At 31.7% G+C, this 18,049-nt stretch overlaps 1 protein-coding gene across 1 annotated transcript in view; it reads right to left on the reverse strand.

Annotated features, from left to right (window-relative positions):
• The window catches only part of LOC147067416 (apolipophorins-like), a 78,837-nt gene that overhangs the window by 22,337 nt on the left and 38,451 nt on the right, over positions 1-18,049 (reverse strand). Inside the window, exons 22-36 of the mRNA XM_085953937.1 lie at positions 17,565-17,851; positions 15,337-15,466; positions 14,068-14,234; positions 12,716-12,918; positions 10,975-11,197; positions 10,065-10,219; positions 7,633-7,798; positions 6,872-7,096; positions 5,348-5,535; positions 4,987-5,095; positions 4,412-4,586; positions 4,146-4,321; positions 2,377-2,522; positions 1,206-1,466; positions 248-389 (exon numbers count right to left, since the gene is read on the reverse strand). Of these exons, the coding sequence (XP_085810063.1) occupies positions 248-389; positions 1,206-1,466; positions 2,377-2,522; positions 4,146-4,321; positions 4,412-4,586; positions 4,987-5,095; positions 5,348-5,535; positions 6,872-7,096; positions 7,633-7,798; positions 10,065-10,219; positions 10,975-11,197; positions 12,716-12,918; positions 14,068-14,234; positions 15,337-15,466; positions 17,565-17,851 (2,753 nt within the window). The remainder of the gene's footprint in view (positions 1-247; positions 390-1,205; positions 1,467-2,376; positions 2,523-4,145; positions 4,322-4,411; positions 4,587-4,986; positions 5,096-5,347; positions 5,536-6,871; positions 7,097-7,632; positions 7,799-10,064; positions 10,220-10,974; positions 11,198-12,715; positions 12,919-14,067; positions 14,235-15,336; positions 15,467-17,564; positions 17,852-18,049) is intronic.

The following is an 18,049-nucleotide window of genomic DNA, read 5'->3' on the forward strand; positions in this document are numbered from 1 at the left end:
ACAAATGCACTACAGATGGCAGTAGCTACAGCACCAGGTTGCTACCAATTTATTCATTTCTTCTCTCTGTCTTCATTCTTTTTCATCAAAATGTGGTCAATGTTATATTATTGCAGTACTTTTACAATAAAACCAAAAAAACGACATACTCTTTGAAATCTTTCAGTAGGTTTTTAATAGTTACATAATTGAATTTGATTACCGTTATGGTTATGGCTATGATTATGGTTACAAAATGTTCACTTACTTCAACTCCTAATTCGTCTCCGCTGATTTTCTTATCTCGGATATACTTGAAGCTGGTAGTCTTTTGTTCGTCTCTGACTCTGACATTTCCTGTTCCTTCCATGATGAACTTCTGTCCTTCATATTTGCTGTTGTATGTAGTCCTGAATATTTAAAAAAATATTTGCATTGTAGTCTTTGGTAAAAATAAACTTTATTGAAAAATGCCTATCAACTGGATGACAGTAGTGATAATATTTTTGGTCCAGTGCAAGGACCCAATGGGTTGGGAGAATGGGCTAGAAACAATTCTATGTAATTTTGCAAATGTTTGTCAATATAATTTTGTCTATATTCGCGGCTCACAACTCAAAACTCACTAACAGCAGAAACATGGTTTTGAAAAATAATAACCTTTTAAGGATTAGGTAAAGGTGTATGAAAAATTAAGATGGCATGTTTGTCCTCTGATTGGTCAGGTACAGCATTTTATCTCATTTATCGACAGTGATTTATGGCTGAATGATATGAAAAAGGTGTAATATAACAATTTTATTTCTATATTATTTTAGTGCAGCTATTCAAATTCAAATTCAATTTTTTTCAAATTAGAATAATATCTATGGCATTTTTTATTATTTGATCAACCCTTTATAAATTGCAATAAATCGAAGCAAAATTATGAAATTAGACTTATTGGCATTTGATTTTATCTTATTAATTTAACAGTTTCTGTTAGTTATAAAGTTTATAAACATTTCTTTCCTTTGCTTTTGATGGTTTCGGAATTGTTGAGATTAGATGTAGAATGTGCCTGTATTACGAGTATCAGATTTTGTCCTAATATAGTTCTATTGTAAACTCAGTTTTTCGAAATGGATACTTGAAATCAACTTTAATAGACCTATTTTGTACGAAAACAGGCTAACATTCAGATTTTAAAGAGCATAAATAATTCATAGACATTGATTTTAACTTACACTCCGCTGAGAACGTTATTGCCGTTTTCAGTGGCGAAGAATTGAATCTTGTGCGCTCCGCCGGTCGGTTCGTTGATGGCCTCAAAGTGCAACTTCTGGGCGTTAAACTTGGGGCAGTCGATGTCAACCTTGATCTTGAAGTCGTCGGCTCCGTTCAATTCTCCGTTGACCATCATGTCTAGGCTGAAGTCCCCGAAGTTCTCTACGATAGCGTGTCCCTCGACGTTTCGGTCGGAAAGTTTCATACTCTTGATGTAAAGTCTGAAAAAGGAATAGTGAATTCATTCAATAAAATATAAAATCAAAGCTTTTGGAGGCAGAATCATACTGTCTAATGAGGCAAGATCATATTATCATAGTAACTGTAATAATTTTTCTCTTACACCAAAGATTTTTAAACGCCTCTGCCCCCGGGACGCTACAGGATATTCGAAAATTTAATTACTAAATTTAATTTGCTGATGCACGGTCACAATGATGCAATTAATTGTATGGTTTGGCGGTTATTTTCTTCAGACTATAACAAAATTTCAACTTAAGATACTGCTTTTCCATACAGTGTATTTGAAAATATGGATAGCTATTTTATAGTGTCGTGTTGTACTTTGTGTTAAAATGGCAATTGAGTATGATTGACTCTTTTTGTTATGTATTAGGAGCTGTGATCATGTATGATATCTATGATTATGTTTATGTTTATGGACCATGCTTTGGTTGCTTACTTACGTATTGTTATTTATTAATTTTGCATTATTGTTTATTCAACTAAATCGTGATGGTTCTTTGAAATAATTATTGATTAAATAATCATAATTATTACAAACTTGTAGCTCATATAAGGAATTACATATTAAATACTCATGTAGGAACTTATGGATGACAATAAAATTGATTATGGTCACATTGTGCCCTGCTAAGTAAAAAGACAGTGTTTATGGTTTTGGTGAAATGAGAACCCAAGTTTTAAACAACTTTTTCACTTATATTATTTGAAATTATTGGATTTTTTGACATAATCTCCAAATATACACTATCTATTTAGAGATTATGCAAAACAATCCAATAATATAAGAGAAACGGTAGTTCAAAACATAAAACTAAAATCAAAAACACTGTCTTTTTACTTAGCAGAACAGTATTATTATGGTTTACAAAATGAAGAATTTGTTACCTTCCAGGCTGGCTGCCGGGTTGGGAAGCCTTAATATCGATAATGGACGTGGCACCTTTGTTGATATCAACATTCGAGTTAAGAGTATACACTGCACCATCCACATCAACTGACAAATCAATATTGGACTTGTTTGGTAAATCCGTCTGAAAAAACATTTACACATTACAAAATTATACATATTTTTTTTCGATTTATGATTTAGAAAATTAGATTCAATGTAAATAAAAAGTATTTCAAGCTATACGTATTATCTTTATTTTTTTAGGAAAATTAATGTTTTTATAATATAAATTACATAAAAACTATGGATTATTAAAAAATATTACATAAAAATTAGAGAAAACTTAATGATGATAAACATAACCATAAAATAATATTATGTAATAATAAAATGAGATAGTACTTCAACAGTTTCATATTTTATGTTTTTTTTAAATTGTAAATCTTTGTCTTTAAAATATCTATTTTATTTTTAATGATTTTAGATACGTATTGATTAATTAAAAAATTTTAAAATGTATATTTTCAATAAATTGTATTGAATTGGCTAGCTCAATATTTTTCCACTAGGTACCTCTAGTAGGAGCATTCGACTAAAAGAGACACTTGGTATTAAAATTTGTATAATCAACACTTCAGGCATATTCGATTATGGTTCTCCTGTAGGGGTTCCCCCCCCCCCCTTTAATCGCAACCCCGGCGAGTGCGGATTCGTTATATCGCGATCTTTTTTAAAACTAGAAATTGTGGAAAGGGGAAATTATTCACCAAATTTAATTTTTAATGTGTATGAAACGGGACTCTATTGGAAACGAATGCCAACACGTATGTTTATTTCCATAGAGGAGAAGACTGCTTCTGGATTTAAAGCATACAAGGATCGTCTAACTCTTCTTCTCTCAACTCATTGAAGAAACTGATGGAGGTGAGAGATACCATGCGGATTTGGTGGGAACAATTTATTATTATGAAAGCTATCAGAAACATCGACAAAGTGTGGAATGTCACCCAGTTGTGTATGAAGGGTGTTTAGAAAAGGTTGTTCACTGCAATTATGAAAATGATATTCAAAATATCATCGAAGAGATTATTCTTATAGCCATATCCGGAGGCATCGAAGGTGTTGATGTAGATGATATTCAGCAGCACTCGAAATAGAAAGTTTTACGAACCGGAGCGCTCGATAATTTTTCAAAAATATTAATATAGGTAGTTATCTAAATTGATGTATATTTTATAATTTATGTGTTATATTTTTGTTTTTATGGCCTGTCTATCTCAGACAGTCAAATTATTTTTTCCACGAGACGGAGCGATAACTTTGCCGATTTAATGAACCGTAATGGCGCTCCGGTCCATTTCGATCCCTGATATTCAGACTTTGTTAAAATCACATGGTGAACCCATAAATAATGAAGAGCTGCAGGGAATGGACTGCCATACGTCCCTAGAAAATGATGTCTTCGAACCTGTTCCCATGCGAAAGTTAACTGTTAAAACCATTGAAAAGGCCCTTCACAATCAATGCATGGAGTTGTTAGAAGAGAACGACAAAGATTACGAGCGAGTGCATGCTGTACAGCGCGACTATAGTAATGCATTACTTGACAGTAATCGAAAATTTTGCACAATATGTAAACGTACAGAGGTCAAACAAGGGAGTCCCCCCCGTTGATTGCAAAATTTAACTTATCGCGACCATGTCCAGAACGTATCCCCCGCAATGAACGGGGGTTTACCTGTATATTAATACTGTGATAACTTACAGTCATTTTGAGTTGTTTCTTGATGCTTCTGTACTTCATGTTCTTGGGCAAAGTCAATTCACTTTGATATTCGTTGTATTTATCTTCAGGGTAAGTACGATAACCGGTGGAGTGGAAAGTATACTTATCACCGTAAGCATCCAACAAGAATTTGACTTCTGAGTTCAGCTTATTTTCTAAAATAGAAAACATGAATTAAAAATTAAGCTTGGCACAAAATTCATCGAGATGTTTATTACAAAGAAATACACATGAATATTAATTACCTGGCTCATTTTTGACGACCGAACGATACATGTCCAAAACAAATGGTTGACGGTTTGGGAGGTCAAACGCAATCCTGAGTTTATCGACGGGGTTACCCATCGTAAATCCACAATCGTAGACATACTTTTCATTGTTCACCATGAGGGTAGTCAGTGAAGACACATCAATACCATCCTACAAAACATAAATGATTAAATTTCTCTACAATATGTGTTATAATAATACCAAAGTAGCCACATTGTTGTTAACTTTATTTTGTTTGTCAAGCAGTATGTAAAAAAAATGTCAATTATTTTAAAAATGTGACAAAATAGCAAAAGAATAAAATATGTTTGCAATGGATTACCATATAATTTTTAATGACCACAAATTATTACAGATAGGCAAATTGTTGTCATGTAAATTGATCAGGCGGACAGATTTATAAAATTATTAAAAAAAAATGTTCAAAATAAAATATTTAATGCCAACTATTTAATTAATAAAATACTTAGCAGCGCTTTGTGACTGACTTATTTCTACTTATATAAAAAGTTTGATGTGTAGGTCAGTAGCAAAAAGGTTAATTATTTACATCGTTGCCTTCTTCATTCTTAAAAACGGTAATGTCCTTGGTGGTAATTCTCAGAGTATGCATCTTTTCCACTGGGAGATTAATTTTCATGTCAAAGTCATTTTTGTATCTGCAAGTAGAAGGTAAAGCATCTTAAACATATTGTAAATAAATTAAAAAATAATTTAATAAAAGTTAAGTATAATTAAAATTCGAAACACAGCAAAATTAGAATTACAACAAATTTCGAATTACAAACATTTCGGATTACATAATTATGAAAAATAAATAAACATTGTTGTATGTATCTATTAAAATAATTAAAAATATTATTACTGTATATGGAAAAATTTAAGTTGAGTTTTTAGTTTGCTATACTTACACTTCTTCGTTGCCTTGTCCGGGAGATTGGACAAATTTTCCTGATCCATCGAATGAAGTTTTGACTCCGTAATTGCCCTTGAGCTTGTAGTTGATGTCAAAGTTCTTGTCATCATCATCATTGTCGCTGTAGTCCAACCAGGAATAGTAATTAAGTTCGCTCGGAGCCATAGCGCCGGTCAAGGTGGTCTAAAAATTTAATTTATTATTGACCATCTCAATTTAACTCCGTTATAGGCATCAGAGTAAATATATGTATTTTCTTATACAAATATAAAAGTCATATACAGTGCACTCTCAGTAATCCGCCGCTCGATTATCCGACAACTACTATAATCTGCCGTTATTTTTACTAGTTGAATGCACAAAATCAAGCTCTATAATTTGCCTATATTCGATTGTCAAATTCAGTAGTCCGCCGCGTACCTACAAGTATACAACGCAGATGAGACGGGTTTATCTTGGAAACTTCTCCTTCGTAAAACGTACGTTCATCGCGAAGAAAGTAATTAATGTAGCAGGGAGGAAAGTGCCCAAGGACCGCATCACAATAATTATTATGCCGTGCTCCAATGCAACTGGGACACACAAACTGAAGCTTTTGGTCATTGGGAAAACCAGGAATCCTAAGCCATTCAAGAATATCTGCCTCTGGTTGTGTCAAGTGAAATTTATGTATAGTTTAGTAAATACTTGATTTTAATTATAAATAAAACCGTAATTTGCTAGCACAAACTTCTCAAAAAAAAACTATTTTTACAAAATACCTATTTTAATTTGTACCATATTTTGTATGTATGCACTATAATCCGCCGCTTTCATTAATTGGACACTTGTCTGGTTTTTGGGGTGGCGGATTACTGAGAGCATACTGTATTATGATTTGATGGTATTAAAAATAAACTGTTTTAAGATGTATCCCCCGTCGAGAGAAGCTATTCGCAGTCTCTGTGGACGTTTAGCGTATGGGAGCAATTGTCCAGCTGTTGTCCACTCGCCGAGTGACGTTCCAACACATTGCCACTATTTGCTTAGCAACTTCTATTACACCATGTACTCTTCTACTTCTTTATCCATATATATCGTTACCATTTTTCAAAAGGGAAACCACTCAAAAAACCTTGTTCCAAAATAATGGTGTTTGAAATTTTTATTTTAATTTTAAAGCCTTGATTTTGAGAAAAATTTATATTTTTTTAAAATTTAGTTTAGCGGAATTCAGCAATGTACAATAAAATTTGATTGTTTAATTAGACAGTTTATAATTAAATTAATGATTAATCTCAGAAAAGGTTTTATGACACAATGAAGAAATTTATTACTCTTTTTTGGCTGAATTAAAAAGAGAATTGCTTTCTACATCAAATGGCATTATTGAAATATGGTATCGATATATTATTATGTATACATTTAATAATATGTTTATACAATTTGTTAGATTTTGAAAATATTACGACGTGAACTTTTCTGTTCTGGAAATATACACCTAATAATATTCTTTTAAAAATTTTCAGTAAATTATTACCTTGACTTCAACTTCTGAGCGACCAGGTTTTTCATTGACGGTGGTCTGCATGTTCCATGTGATGTCTTCTCCGCTCTCCTTGACGAAAGTCATGTCGACTTCGGCGCATCCGGTGGTCTTTCCTTCGTTGTAGTCGGTCAGCTTCATTTTCAGGACCAGTTTGTTTGGCTTGGCACCCTCGCTTGCTTTCTTTCCAATTGTCATCTCAGTGTTTTGGTTGAGGAGCTGAGAAAGACAATCAAAATTGACATAATATTAACATATTATAACAATGAAGTGTTCAAATAATTTTCTATTGTTTTTATCTTCATATAAACATAATATCTAACTTACAATATTGACCAAATTATAAGAACATTTTTAACTAATGCTCATTTTTTATATCGTATTTAACAGTTTTTTTTAAACGTGAAAGTTTATATTTAAATTGATTTTTAAGTTTTATACTATTCCATTTGAGTAATTTTTTGCGACCCGGGTTTCGCCTTTCGGCATCTTCAGGCACTATAGTATTGTAAGTTTATCTTTCACCAAAATTCAAAAAATATGTTTATTATCAATTAATTAAAATATTTTTAATGGTAAATTTTCTGTAAACTATCTTTAATTTCATGCTTCATGGCATTTATGTCACTAGGTTGTACCTAGTACCTGAACACTCCATATTTAATAATTATTAATACATTATCGTAATAGCAGTTAACAGCTAATAATAAAAAGTACAACTTTAACAATCTCATAGAGATTAAGAATTCACTTACACCGTTGTTAGAGCTTGTGACAGCATTGAATCCCAGGTTGTAAACTGTTCCGACAGAGTCGTAGAAGTCGACGTAGTATTTATCGAAGCCGTTGTTTTCACTCTCAGAGTTTGTGTTCATCTTCAAATTCAATTTGATCTGCTTGTTGTCGTAGAAGAAAGAGTTCCTGCAAAGTCAACGGTTGTTTTAGTAGCTATCCCCAGATATAAAAATTGATTATAAATTAAATTCAGACAGACACAGTTGGGCAGATAGAGATACATAGATGACAAAATTGGTTATTAAGTAATAATCGCAACCAATTAAGCAATTATTCTTTCTGTCTACCAATGCGTGTTCTGACAATTAAAATATTTTTATATAACTCGGAAGTCGTCCATAAACAATGTTAGGTACATCATTTTGGCTATTTGTGACAACCCCCCTCCGATTCATATTTCTTCATAAAACGTTTTACCCCCCATGTCTAAATATCAATCTTTTAAATTTAAAATATCATTCATTAAAAAACATTAAAAATTTGGAATTTCTAGTATACTCATAGACTCATAGAATGTTTAATTTTTAGATAACAATAAGTTTATATTGTATTGGTTTCATGATATTGCTACTTGTCTTGAAAGCAACAGTGAGATAAAGGGAAATGCTGAAAACTATACCTACATAATGAATCATTGAGATTTGAAAAAATTTGTTATACTCTATTTAAAAGAAATAATTACAAGATAAAAAGAACTTTTTATATACAACGTTTTTAAATTTTCTGTTGAATCATATAAACTTGACTCGACTAGCTTAAACGATCAAAAAAATTTGTACTTGTTAGAAATATAGAATACTGAATTTATGTCATTTTGACATTTCATATTGATTTCCATAGTAACGCACGTATATATATTAATAATTTAGTTGCTAGGACCCCAGACCCCTAGCAACCAATAATAAATAGTGTTTTACTTTTTACGAATTTCTTCCGAAATAACTTTTCATACAAAACAGAATTAACTGAAAATGAATTCAATTCTACTTGAAGATGGCTAAAAGTATTAAAAGAATGCATTGGCATCGTGTTCTGATATATTCTAAAAGTTTCAAATGTCTAGCTAGTCGGGACGTTAGTTAAAAATCGATTGCAAGATTTGTACTGGATAAACAACCACCGGACAAACAAGAATACGACCTAATAAAAACGTTGTAAAATACCAATTTCGCATGTATTTAAAAATGTCCTGTAACTTCAAAGTAACAGTAGGATAATTAAAATAACCCACTGTTAATAATGTTAGATAAAAAAATCTTAACATTAATTAAATATAAATCGCATAATAAACATATAGTTAACTATTTAATTTGTATGAAACAAACACTAAAGTTCAATTATCTCGAAACTAAAATTTTTGAGTTATCCCATTGTTGCTTTCAGTAACCATATCATATTTCCTACAATCACTGCCTATCCCGCTTGCCACAAACCATCATATTACATCAGGCCTCCTCCCCCTCATTGGGATATGACATTGTATATTGATCAATAAACAACCACAAAAAGCTTGTGTATAACACCAATGTCAGTTATAAGATACATTTTTAGATGAGTATGTATTGTCACCACCGTGATACAGTAAAACCTCGTTTATACGAATTCCACGGGACCAAAAATCGAAAAAAATTCGAATTACGAAATGAAATGTATGGGGGAAAAATACAAATTTTTTGTTTATTTTTTGTTTTTGATTTTCATTAATTTCATTTTGTTAACGATCGTAGATGTGCCTACCAAATTTCAGATACAATTCTTTCAAATTAAAATCTGTACAAATACCATGCATCATTAATCCATTAATTGAAGTTACCAACTAATGTAGGTATTTACCACCGTATGTGTAGAATTATAACAAAATATGATACAAAACATTGTGCCACTGATGTGTTAATGGGTCATAAAATGTCAGGATTATTTTTATTATTTTCATAAAATAAGCAATTTATGATGTTTTGAAAAATGTCTGTCACAAAAATTTTCAATGTCTGGGTCATGAAATAGTATACTTTATTACGATTTATTGAATATTTTTATATGCCAGCACTCGGAAATCATTTCGTATTACGAAATACGAATTAAAGGTATGGTTTTATATGAAAATAATTTACAAGGGACTTTTTTTCGCGAAAATTTTGATTTAAGGCAAATTTAGAATTATCAGTGGTTTTACTGTAAAATGTCAAGAAACAGGCGGAGTCTAATTTTATAATTTTTTGCACATAGTGGACAAAAAAGCATGACATCCGGAAACACTAGTTAGCAGTGACAATTATTGTGGGAATCCTGCCTGACCATCTGTTGCGCTTACGAAAGTAGTCAGAAGTACACTGTTTACACTTAGGTTACACTGTTTAATAAAACAGATAAATTATAATAATATGTTACTAACTTAGAGTCAACATCATTGTCCTTTTTGATAGTAGCTGTGGTGAGTTTGTACATTTGGTTCTTGTCATTGCTGTAATCTGTGTACAGTTTCATTTCTCCGGTGAATCTTGGATCCTCCATCAACAGTTCGGTGGTAAGGAATAATACTTTGTTTGCCTGAAATAAGTAAAAGAATCTTAACGTTGAGTAGTATAAGAACATTTTAAGTAATATATTATATAAAAGAAATTTGTGTAATTTGCAATTTTTCAGTATTGCCTCTCCTTCCAACACCCTACCCCAGCAGATGGGGGGATTATGAATTCAACTTTTTTCAAAGCCTTCTATGAACTGTTCCTATTCAGTTATAAATTATTTTTTTAATGCATTAAGTTGACAACGAAATAGTAATACAACAGAAACATAGACCCGTCCAAACCCACCTGCCCCGCATCACACTCGGTCTTAATCAAGCGTATCACGAAGCTATATATCTGATGTGAAGCGTCAGCAGTTTTTTACGTCTGCAAATGTCTCAGGAGCAGATTCCAAACTGAGGTTGCCACACACTCAAGTGTGTTTTAACAACTGAGTTTACAGAGGCTTTCTAATGAAAAGAGCCCATGAGAGAGAGGAGCATGGTAAGCTAACAAAATTAAATGATTCTAATTAATAAATATATAGTACAAAAAATAAAGCTAAAACAATACGGACATACAAAACTATATTATGAAGACATCTTCACGTCCGCAATAATAATTAATAGTACAGTGAATCCTTGATTTTACGTTTTTGAAGAGACTGACAGTAAAATGTAAACGGGGCGGGGTTTGAAAAGGAAATAAGTGACAATAGGCAACATTACAATATGAAATTTTTTGAAAAACTCATTTATCCCAAGAAGCTGTTTTCTTCTCTTACAGTGTATTTACCTTATGTAATTCGACAGTGAACTCTCCAATGGCTTTCTTGATTTCAGTTTTGAGTGCGAAGTTACCCTTAGCGGAGATAACATCCTTCAAGATTAATTTCACATCTGCGGTAAACTTCTCAAGGTCCACTTTAGTGTCATAGTCGAGGTAGCAAACGGATCCCTGGGTGATCTTGGCGTGGCTGTCCAGTGTTTGCTTGGTTGATACAAAGCTGGAGTCAATGCTGGCAAAATTCAGATAGACCAGTCAATAAAAATATAATTTTTCATTTCAAAATAAGCAACATTTATTTGCAAAATATTATTTGCTACGATAACATTGTCCATTTTTATTCTATTACACATTCTAAGGGTCCAGGATAAGACAATGTTAACCAACCCTCATATTCTTAGTATTGGGAAAAATCATGTTTAAACTTTGTTGAAAATAAATGAAAACACATTAAATTTGATTATAACACTGGTCACCTACTTGTGTGCATTATCTGGCATTTCATCTACCATCAATATTTTGTGGATGACGTTTTTCATCTCAACATAGGTGCATATTTATTAAAAAACATTTTTCGATAAAATGAATTTTAAATCAGTTAATTTGGCATAGTTTAGTTGCGATTTTCATAGATGGCAGATTCAACTAAATTTGACTGGCGCGTTTGAGTTAGTTGGCCATTGGATATAGTTAACATGATATTTAAATGTGGTAATTAAATATTAATTATCAGGTCAGCAGTGATTGTGTTAACTGAGAGTCACATTTTAAGATATTTGTTTGTTATGTAGATGTTACATTAAACCATTAAATAAAAACGATCTAGTAGGTAGGTAAGCATAATTTGCTTTCCCTTCATTGCTTCCCCCTTTGTATTTACCATAAACTACAAAAAGTACATGTTTTGATTATTGTTGATTCATTTAACAGATGCTGTATGCCATTTTTGACATCACAAAGCTTTTGCTTTGAAAATGCTGCTATTCTTTAGCATCTGACTACAGACATCTGTCATCAAACAAACAAAGTATAAAAACTGTTAACCCTTAATTGCATATTGTTGCCTTTCAGCAAAAAACTGTATTATTCTTCATATTGTTTTGTATGAATAAAATTTTATTTAAAAACTTGCAGTTCTCTGCACTCGACAAAATGTAGTGATAAAATAGTTATAGTTTTTGTTAACAGGCGTGGCACTGTTAATTTGTAATAATATTTCACATTAAATGTAATTGATTAGAAAAGTTAAATATAAATTAAAGGGTTACAATCTCTTTGGTTACAATTGTGCATTTAAGGGTTAATAAACAATTAAAATGTTTTAAAAATATATTTGGTATTATAATAATTGATTTTATTGGATAGCAGTAGTAATTATTTAAACTGTCATAAAGCTTTTTGTAATATTATTTTTAATGTTTTTATGCAAACGCCGATATTTTTTTTATTCCGTAGCGAATGCACATGTACAAATACACTGATAAACAAGCAAGTGTGAATATGTTTAGGAGTTTTTTTTACTCTTTCTCCGGAAGTAACATAGTGTGGTTTTGACTAAAGTATGCATATTTTTAACAATGTTGATTGCTCTAATAACATTTAATTTGAGAGCAATGTTTGTAGGTGTCAACGTATGTTGAATATGGTCAAAAGTTTATAATAATTGTTTATGGGAAGATGTAGCTATGTAGGGCCGCACTAGGTTTCAATTTCAGGTATGAAATATCATTGAAAGTCATTGAAAGCTTACTTGACATCTTCCTTATTTGGAATCTTGACACAGGCAGTCAAGAAGACATTGACATTTTCCTCGGCTCCGTGTTGCTTGATTGATCCGCTGACTTCATACCTGCCTCCGGGATAAAGGTGCATGTACATTTGGTAGTTCTTTTTGTCTTTGCCGGCATCGTCCAACGAACCATAAACTTCTCCACCATTTCCGTTGATGACGCACTGTAATTGTAAAATTAAAGTCATATTTAGTGCAATAATAATTCAGGAACTGGTTAGAATAGTGTGAGATGAGTGCTAAAATATAGTTTTGAAAAAACTTTTGATGCTGATTATTTTTAATAAACCATAAGGCGTATCAGTAAATTTATGGTTAAACCTTTAGCAACACTATAATAATTATAATTATAATGATGATATAATGAATTGATGCATAGAATGTGACTAATCACTAATTGGAAATAATTTGGATGAATAGTGTTTAGAGCAGTGGTGCACAAACTCGGCCCAAAATGGCATTTGTTGCGGCCCAAAATAACAAGTAATTCATCACCAAAATTTTCATTGAATATGATAAAAATCTGTGTTCGATATGTGAACAAATTATGCAGTAGCAATGGTATATAATCTGAATCGTCACTAATAGAAAACTTAATGCTTTTTTTATTATTTAATATTATTATATTTTCACGGTATAGATTTGCGATCGAAATTCATCTTTTTACAATGAGTCACACCATCTGTGGTGCAGGTGCAATCTATTTTTAGATTATTGTTTTCAAAACGCGCATTTTAGTATTAGTTCTTCAGGAATTTTGTCAGTGCATGACAGGGAACTCAGAAATTATTTTTCTTTCATCTCTCATAACATACAATGAGTGAATATTATCCATACTGTTCAGGCATGTCTAACTTCAAATAAGCTGTAATCGACAATCCATTATCAAAACTGGTAGTGGTGATTATCATTCTTCAACTTGAGTACCTACCTAAACGTATCAATATATTATTTTGTTGACGACATTGAGGCGTAAATTTGTCTGTCACTATCAGAAATATAAATGTACTCAAAATTATAAGTTTTTGTCTTCTTTTTGACACTCATTGTTAAACTATTCTCTCACTGTGCAAAGAGCCTACTGAGTAACGGTAAGATCCTACTGCCTTACCTCAGTTTAATGTATGAGAATTTATATCTTAATACATTATGTCATTATCTGCCCTTCATCTTCTTCAAGTTCTGTACATATTTACTTATAAGTCTTATAACATGTAGTTTTAACATCATTCTAAATTCGAATTCGATTTAACTTCAGTCATTATTATATACCTACATAGATTTATGTTTAATTTATTTCTTTATCAATTTACCTTGACCATTCCGTAGGTTTGAGTATTCTTTTCGTTTTTGTCATCAAAATCAAAGGCAAGCTGCGCACTCATCTGTGTATATTTTCCATCAAATACAAATTTGCTTTTACGGCCTTTCTTCAATTCAATTTCTGAATGGTATCCCAATTGCATACGCTCGTATGAGACTGAAAAATGATTGATAAAAAGATCATAATTTGATATTACACTTTTCAATGATTCGTCAAGTTTGTACTATATTCAAAATAATTAATATTATCAGTAAAATAAAGTAACAATATAAGCACACATTCTCATTATATTTACACATACTAATTATTAAAATGCTGAGGATTGAACGAATACAAGAGCACCCAGAGACTAAGTGGAATAAATCAATTTCAAAGTTAATAATAATATACATTTGTGTTTTCAATATTCTTTAAATGAAGTCCCATTCTCAATTGATTCTACATTAGTATTCTACAAAAAAATGTTTTCGAAGGAGGATAAGTCTAGACAAAACATTCAAATTGTTGATGATTATTTATATCATGTCTATGGTATAACTTGTTTATATTTTTTCATAAATAGATTAGTATAATGGTGATGTGAAAACTGCATCATTCAATTTTTAATTATTATGTTACTTATATTCCTTTAATCTTGGCACCTCAATAATTACATCACTATGGAGATTCCAACAACAAACATTTATAAGATACAAATGTAAATAACGTTCATTATATTTTTTTGTGTAACAATGTAAGATTTAAGATAAAACTAAATCACTGGTTACAGACAGATGAATCAATTCCAAATTAAATGTGTTAAATTTAATGCTCGGCACAGTAATAATAGATTTAATATATATTTGCTTCAATAATATAATATAAACATATTATTCTGCAACTCATGAGACATGATTCATGTGTGTTAGGATATTCGTATATTTACTACAACATGAATGAGAGTGTTGTGAATGTTTGTTTTAGTTTTTTTGCCGCATAAATAATAGTATTTCATTATTAATTAATGTATTTGAGGCAATTCTATTCTAAAATTCCATCCTAAGCCGCAACCGATACAACAACTCGCTCATTCACATTGCCTCCATTCCTTTGCTATATGGTTGCAGTTACCCCACCCCACCTGTTTATACAGTCCACTGCTTCCCTTCTAACTATTGTAACCAGAAAAAAAAATGTTTAATCCGCTAGTAATAAATAGATCAATGAATAAATTACAATAGAAAATTATTATAGTTGTGGCTGGTAATATGTAACTTACAGTCTTCGACTAATGTGTATGCATAGTCTTCGCCTCTTTCTACAGAATATTTGGCCTTGTAATTGATAGCGTTTTCTGGATCTTTTCCATGGACAAATTTCACTGTTATTGTACCTTGTGAGTCTTCACCCTTAAATAAAAATAAAATATATCATTACTTACATATTCGAATGCCTAAAGATATTTTTACATTATCTTATAATAATAATTATGTATTAATAATTTCTAATTAATTAATAAATTACTGCTAATCTCGTTATTATTTAATAATTCATGTTACATATAGATTAATTGCAATTTGAAGTGTCCAATATTTCTACAATGTTATGTATATTTACTTAGAGGGACAAAACATCATGTCCATTATAAATTGTTTTGTACATTTTTTTTCAATTTTTCATTTCTTAACACCTCCGTAGGTTTAATAGAACAAATAAATAAAATAAAAAGTTAAACAAATGCGTTTTACTTCAAAAACATATCCAAAAAACACCAAAAAAAATCGTTTTTATGCTCTCCTGTAAAGTTGTCATAATGGACATGATATCCTATGCCTCCCGGGTACAGATATATAGAATCCGTTGTTAACTCTAAATACCTAAATTATTGACTTACTAACTTTTGGCAGCAACCCCACGACTATTATCTATATCTCAACGCCAGATTTTATAAAGCTCAATTTTACCAAAAATTGGTATCCTAAGCATAGGTTTTTTACCTAAATTATTATATTCATCTTGGCGTAATTCACACGTTGAGTCTAATAATAACAGAAACGCGAAATTCTTAAAACAATAAAGTCGTCAGTACATTAACATTAATAGCATTAAAAACCTTAGATTGCATTATCCCGAAAGTGTTCTCACTGGAGATAAGCTAGTCTGGCTCTTAGGTACAGTACAGTGAAGCAAAGCACGTGTATAAACCGTGCGGTATTCTAATTTTTAACTAGGTACATTATTTATCCCTCCGGCATTGTATACGTAACGATTTGACGACGATGTCTGGAGTGTGAATCAATTTACAAAGTGGTTGTTTTACTATGATTGCATTTATTATATTATGTTTTATGTCGTACTGATGTAGTAAAAAGAAACGTTAAAACACAAAGCGAAACAAAAAATGTAGACAAATGAAAATGTTTCATGCCTTTCAGATCCAACCTTGACAGTTGTATAAGCTAGGATAAGTAAATTAGATTCAAATCGTAATACTGCAGGATCGTATGATATATTTTGTTTTTGAATTCGTATTGAGTATAGTAATTTGTGGGTCAAAATATTTTATGAAAGTACGATAGTAAATGCGGTATATTTAAGAGAAAAAAAACATTTCGAAAAAATATAGAACGGTTGGAATCTGGCAACACAAAAATAATGGCAGTGGATTACCTTCTGGATGTAGCTGTGAGACGGTACAATTCTCGTGTGTGGAGAAATATGGCATAATCTTAAACCGATGTTTAAAAATAAGTGAATTTGATATTATTTATGTCTGTATCATAATATACATTAAATTTTGTCACATAAACAAAATGTTTATTTAAGATTAGAAAATATTTGAGAACGCTTAGGGGGCTTTGTATTTTATGCATTTTTTGGCCTGACTGTCATCAAGTTATAAACTAAAACTGGCTTCAAAGTTCTAGTCTATAATGACTGGTTTTCGCATTTCTATCTATAGATCTACCAGTATAAGTTATCCGCTGAGCAGGGTTCGAAATAGACCGGAACGCACTGGAGCGCCGTTCCTGTTCGTGAAATTCTAAAAGATACCGTTCCGGCTCGTGGCTTTTTTGAAAATTGCGTTCCGTTTCATGTTATTGAGATAATATTGCATGTAGGTATGTAGTTTCTAAAGTTGTAAGAACTGATTCGTGGAAAAAAAATTGCCTGCGGCGCTGACAAAATTTGTTTAATGTTGTATTGGGGGGGGGGGGGGTAATGTGTATTAGCGCAGAGCCCCTTCAAGTATAAATGAAGTCCTGATTATTAGGCATATCGCCCTTATGATATCCGAAAAATATAGATTATTCAGCGCTCCGGTTCGTAATATTTTCTATTTCGAGCACTGCCGCTGAGTGAGGGCGCCAAATGCTAACGTTTGTCATATCATTCAATACTTTTTATACTGCAATGAACTTAGTTCTAAATTCGGACACTTGACAATTTATGATGGTATATCTATAGTTAGAATAGAATTTAGTTTAAAATAAATAAATTACATACATCCATGACGATCACCACATTCTGCATGAATTTGAAGTCAATGCTGGGGTTCAAAGAATTGTCGAAGCCAAATTCGATGACATGGCTTCCGGTTTCGGGATCGTAAGAAACCACTCCTTTGGTCTTGGCTCTGTTGTCTCCTTGGGCACCCTTCAGGTCCCACGTGAGTCCCCCCTTTGTAAGGATGGTGTTTCCATCTAAGGTGAAGCGCGTGTTTCCGGCTGCCAGACATACTCCGTCAAAAGTGAACTCTAGTCCTTGCTGGGTTTGCTTCTCATAGATTGTTCCTGCAATAACATTATAATTATTTATTGTTCAAATATTGGTCATTTTACCGATTTCAAGGCATTTAATCAAGTTATGTGATCGCTGACAGTTCCACATTGATTAGCATACAAGTGCATTTATTCATCATCATGGATATATTACTTATTAACACCAGCTTATATACACATGGAGTCTAAATATATAAAAGTGAAGCTGTT

The sequence above is a fragment of the Rhyacophila brunnea genome, unplaced genomic scaffold (genome assembly GCF_057557595.1).
Source record: "Rhyacophila brunnea isolate RB1 unplaced genomic scaffold, BYU_Rbru_1.0 scaffold_4, whole genome shotgun sequence".
Lineage (NCBI taxonomy): Eukaryota > Metazoa > Arthropoda > Insecta > Trichoptera > Rhyacophilidae > Rhyacophila > Rhyacophila brunnea.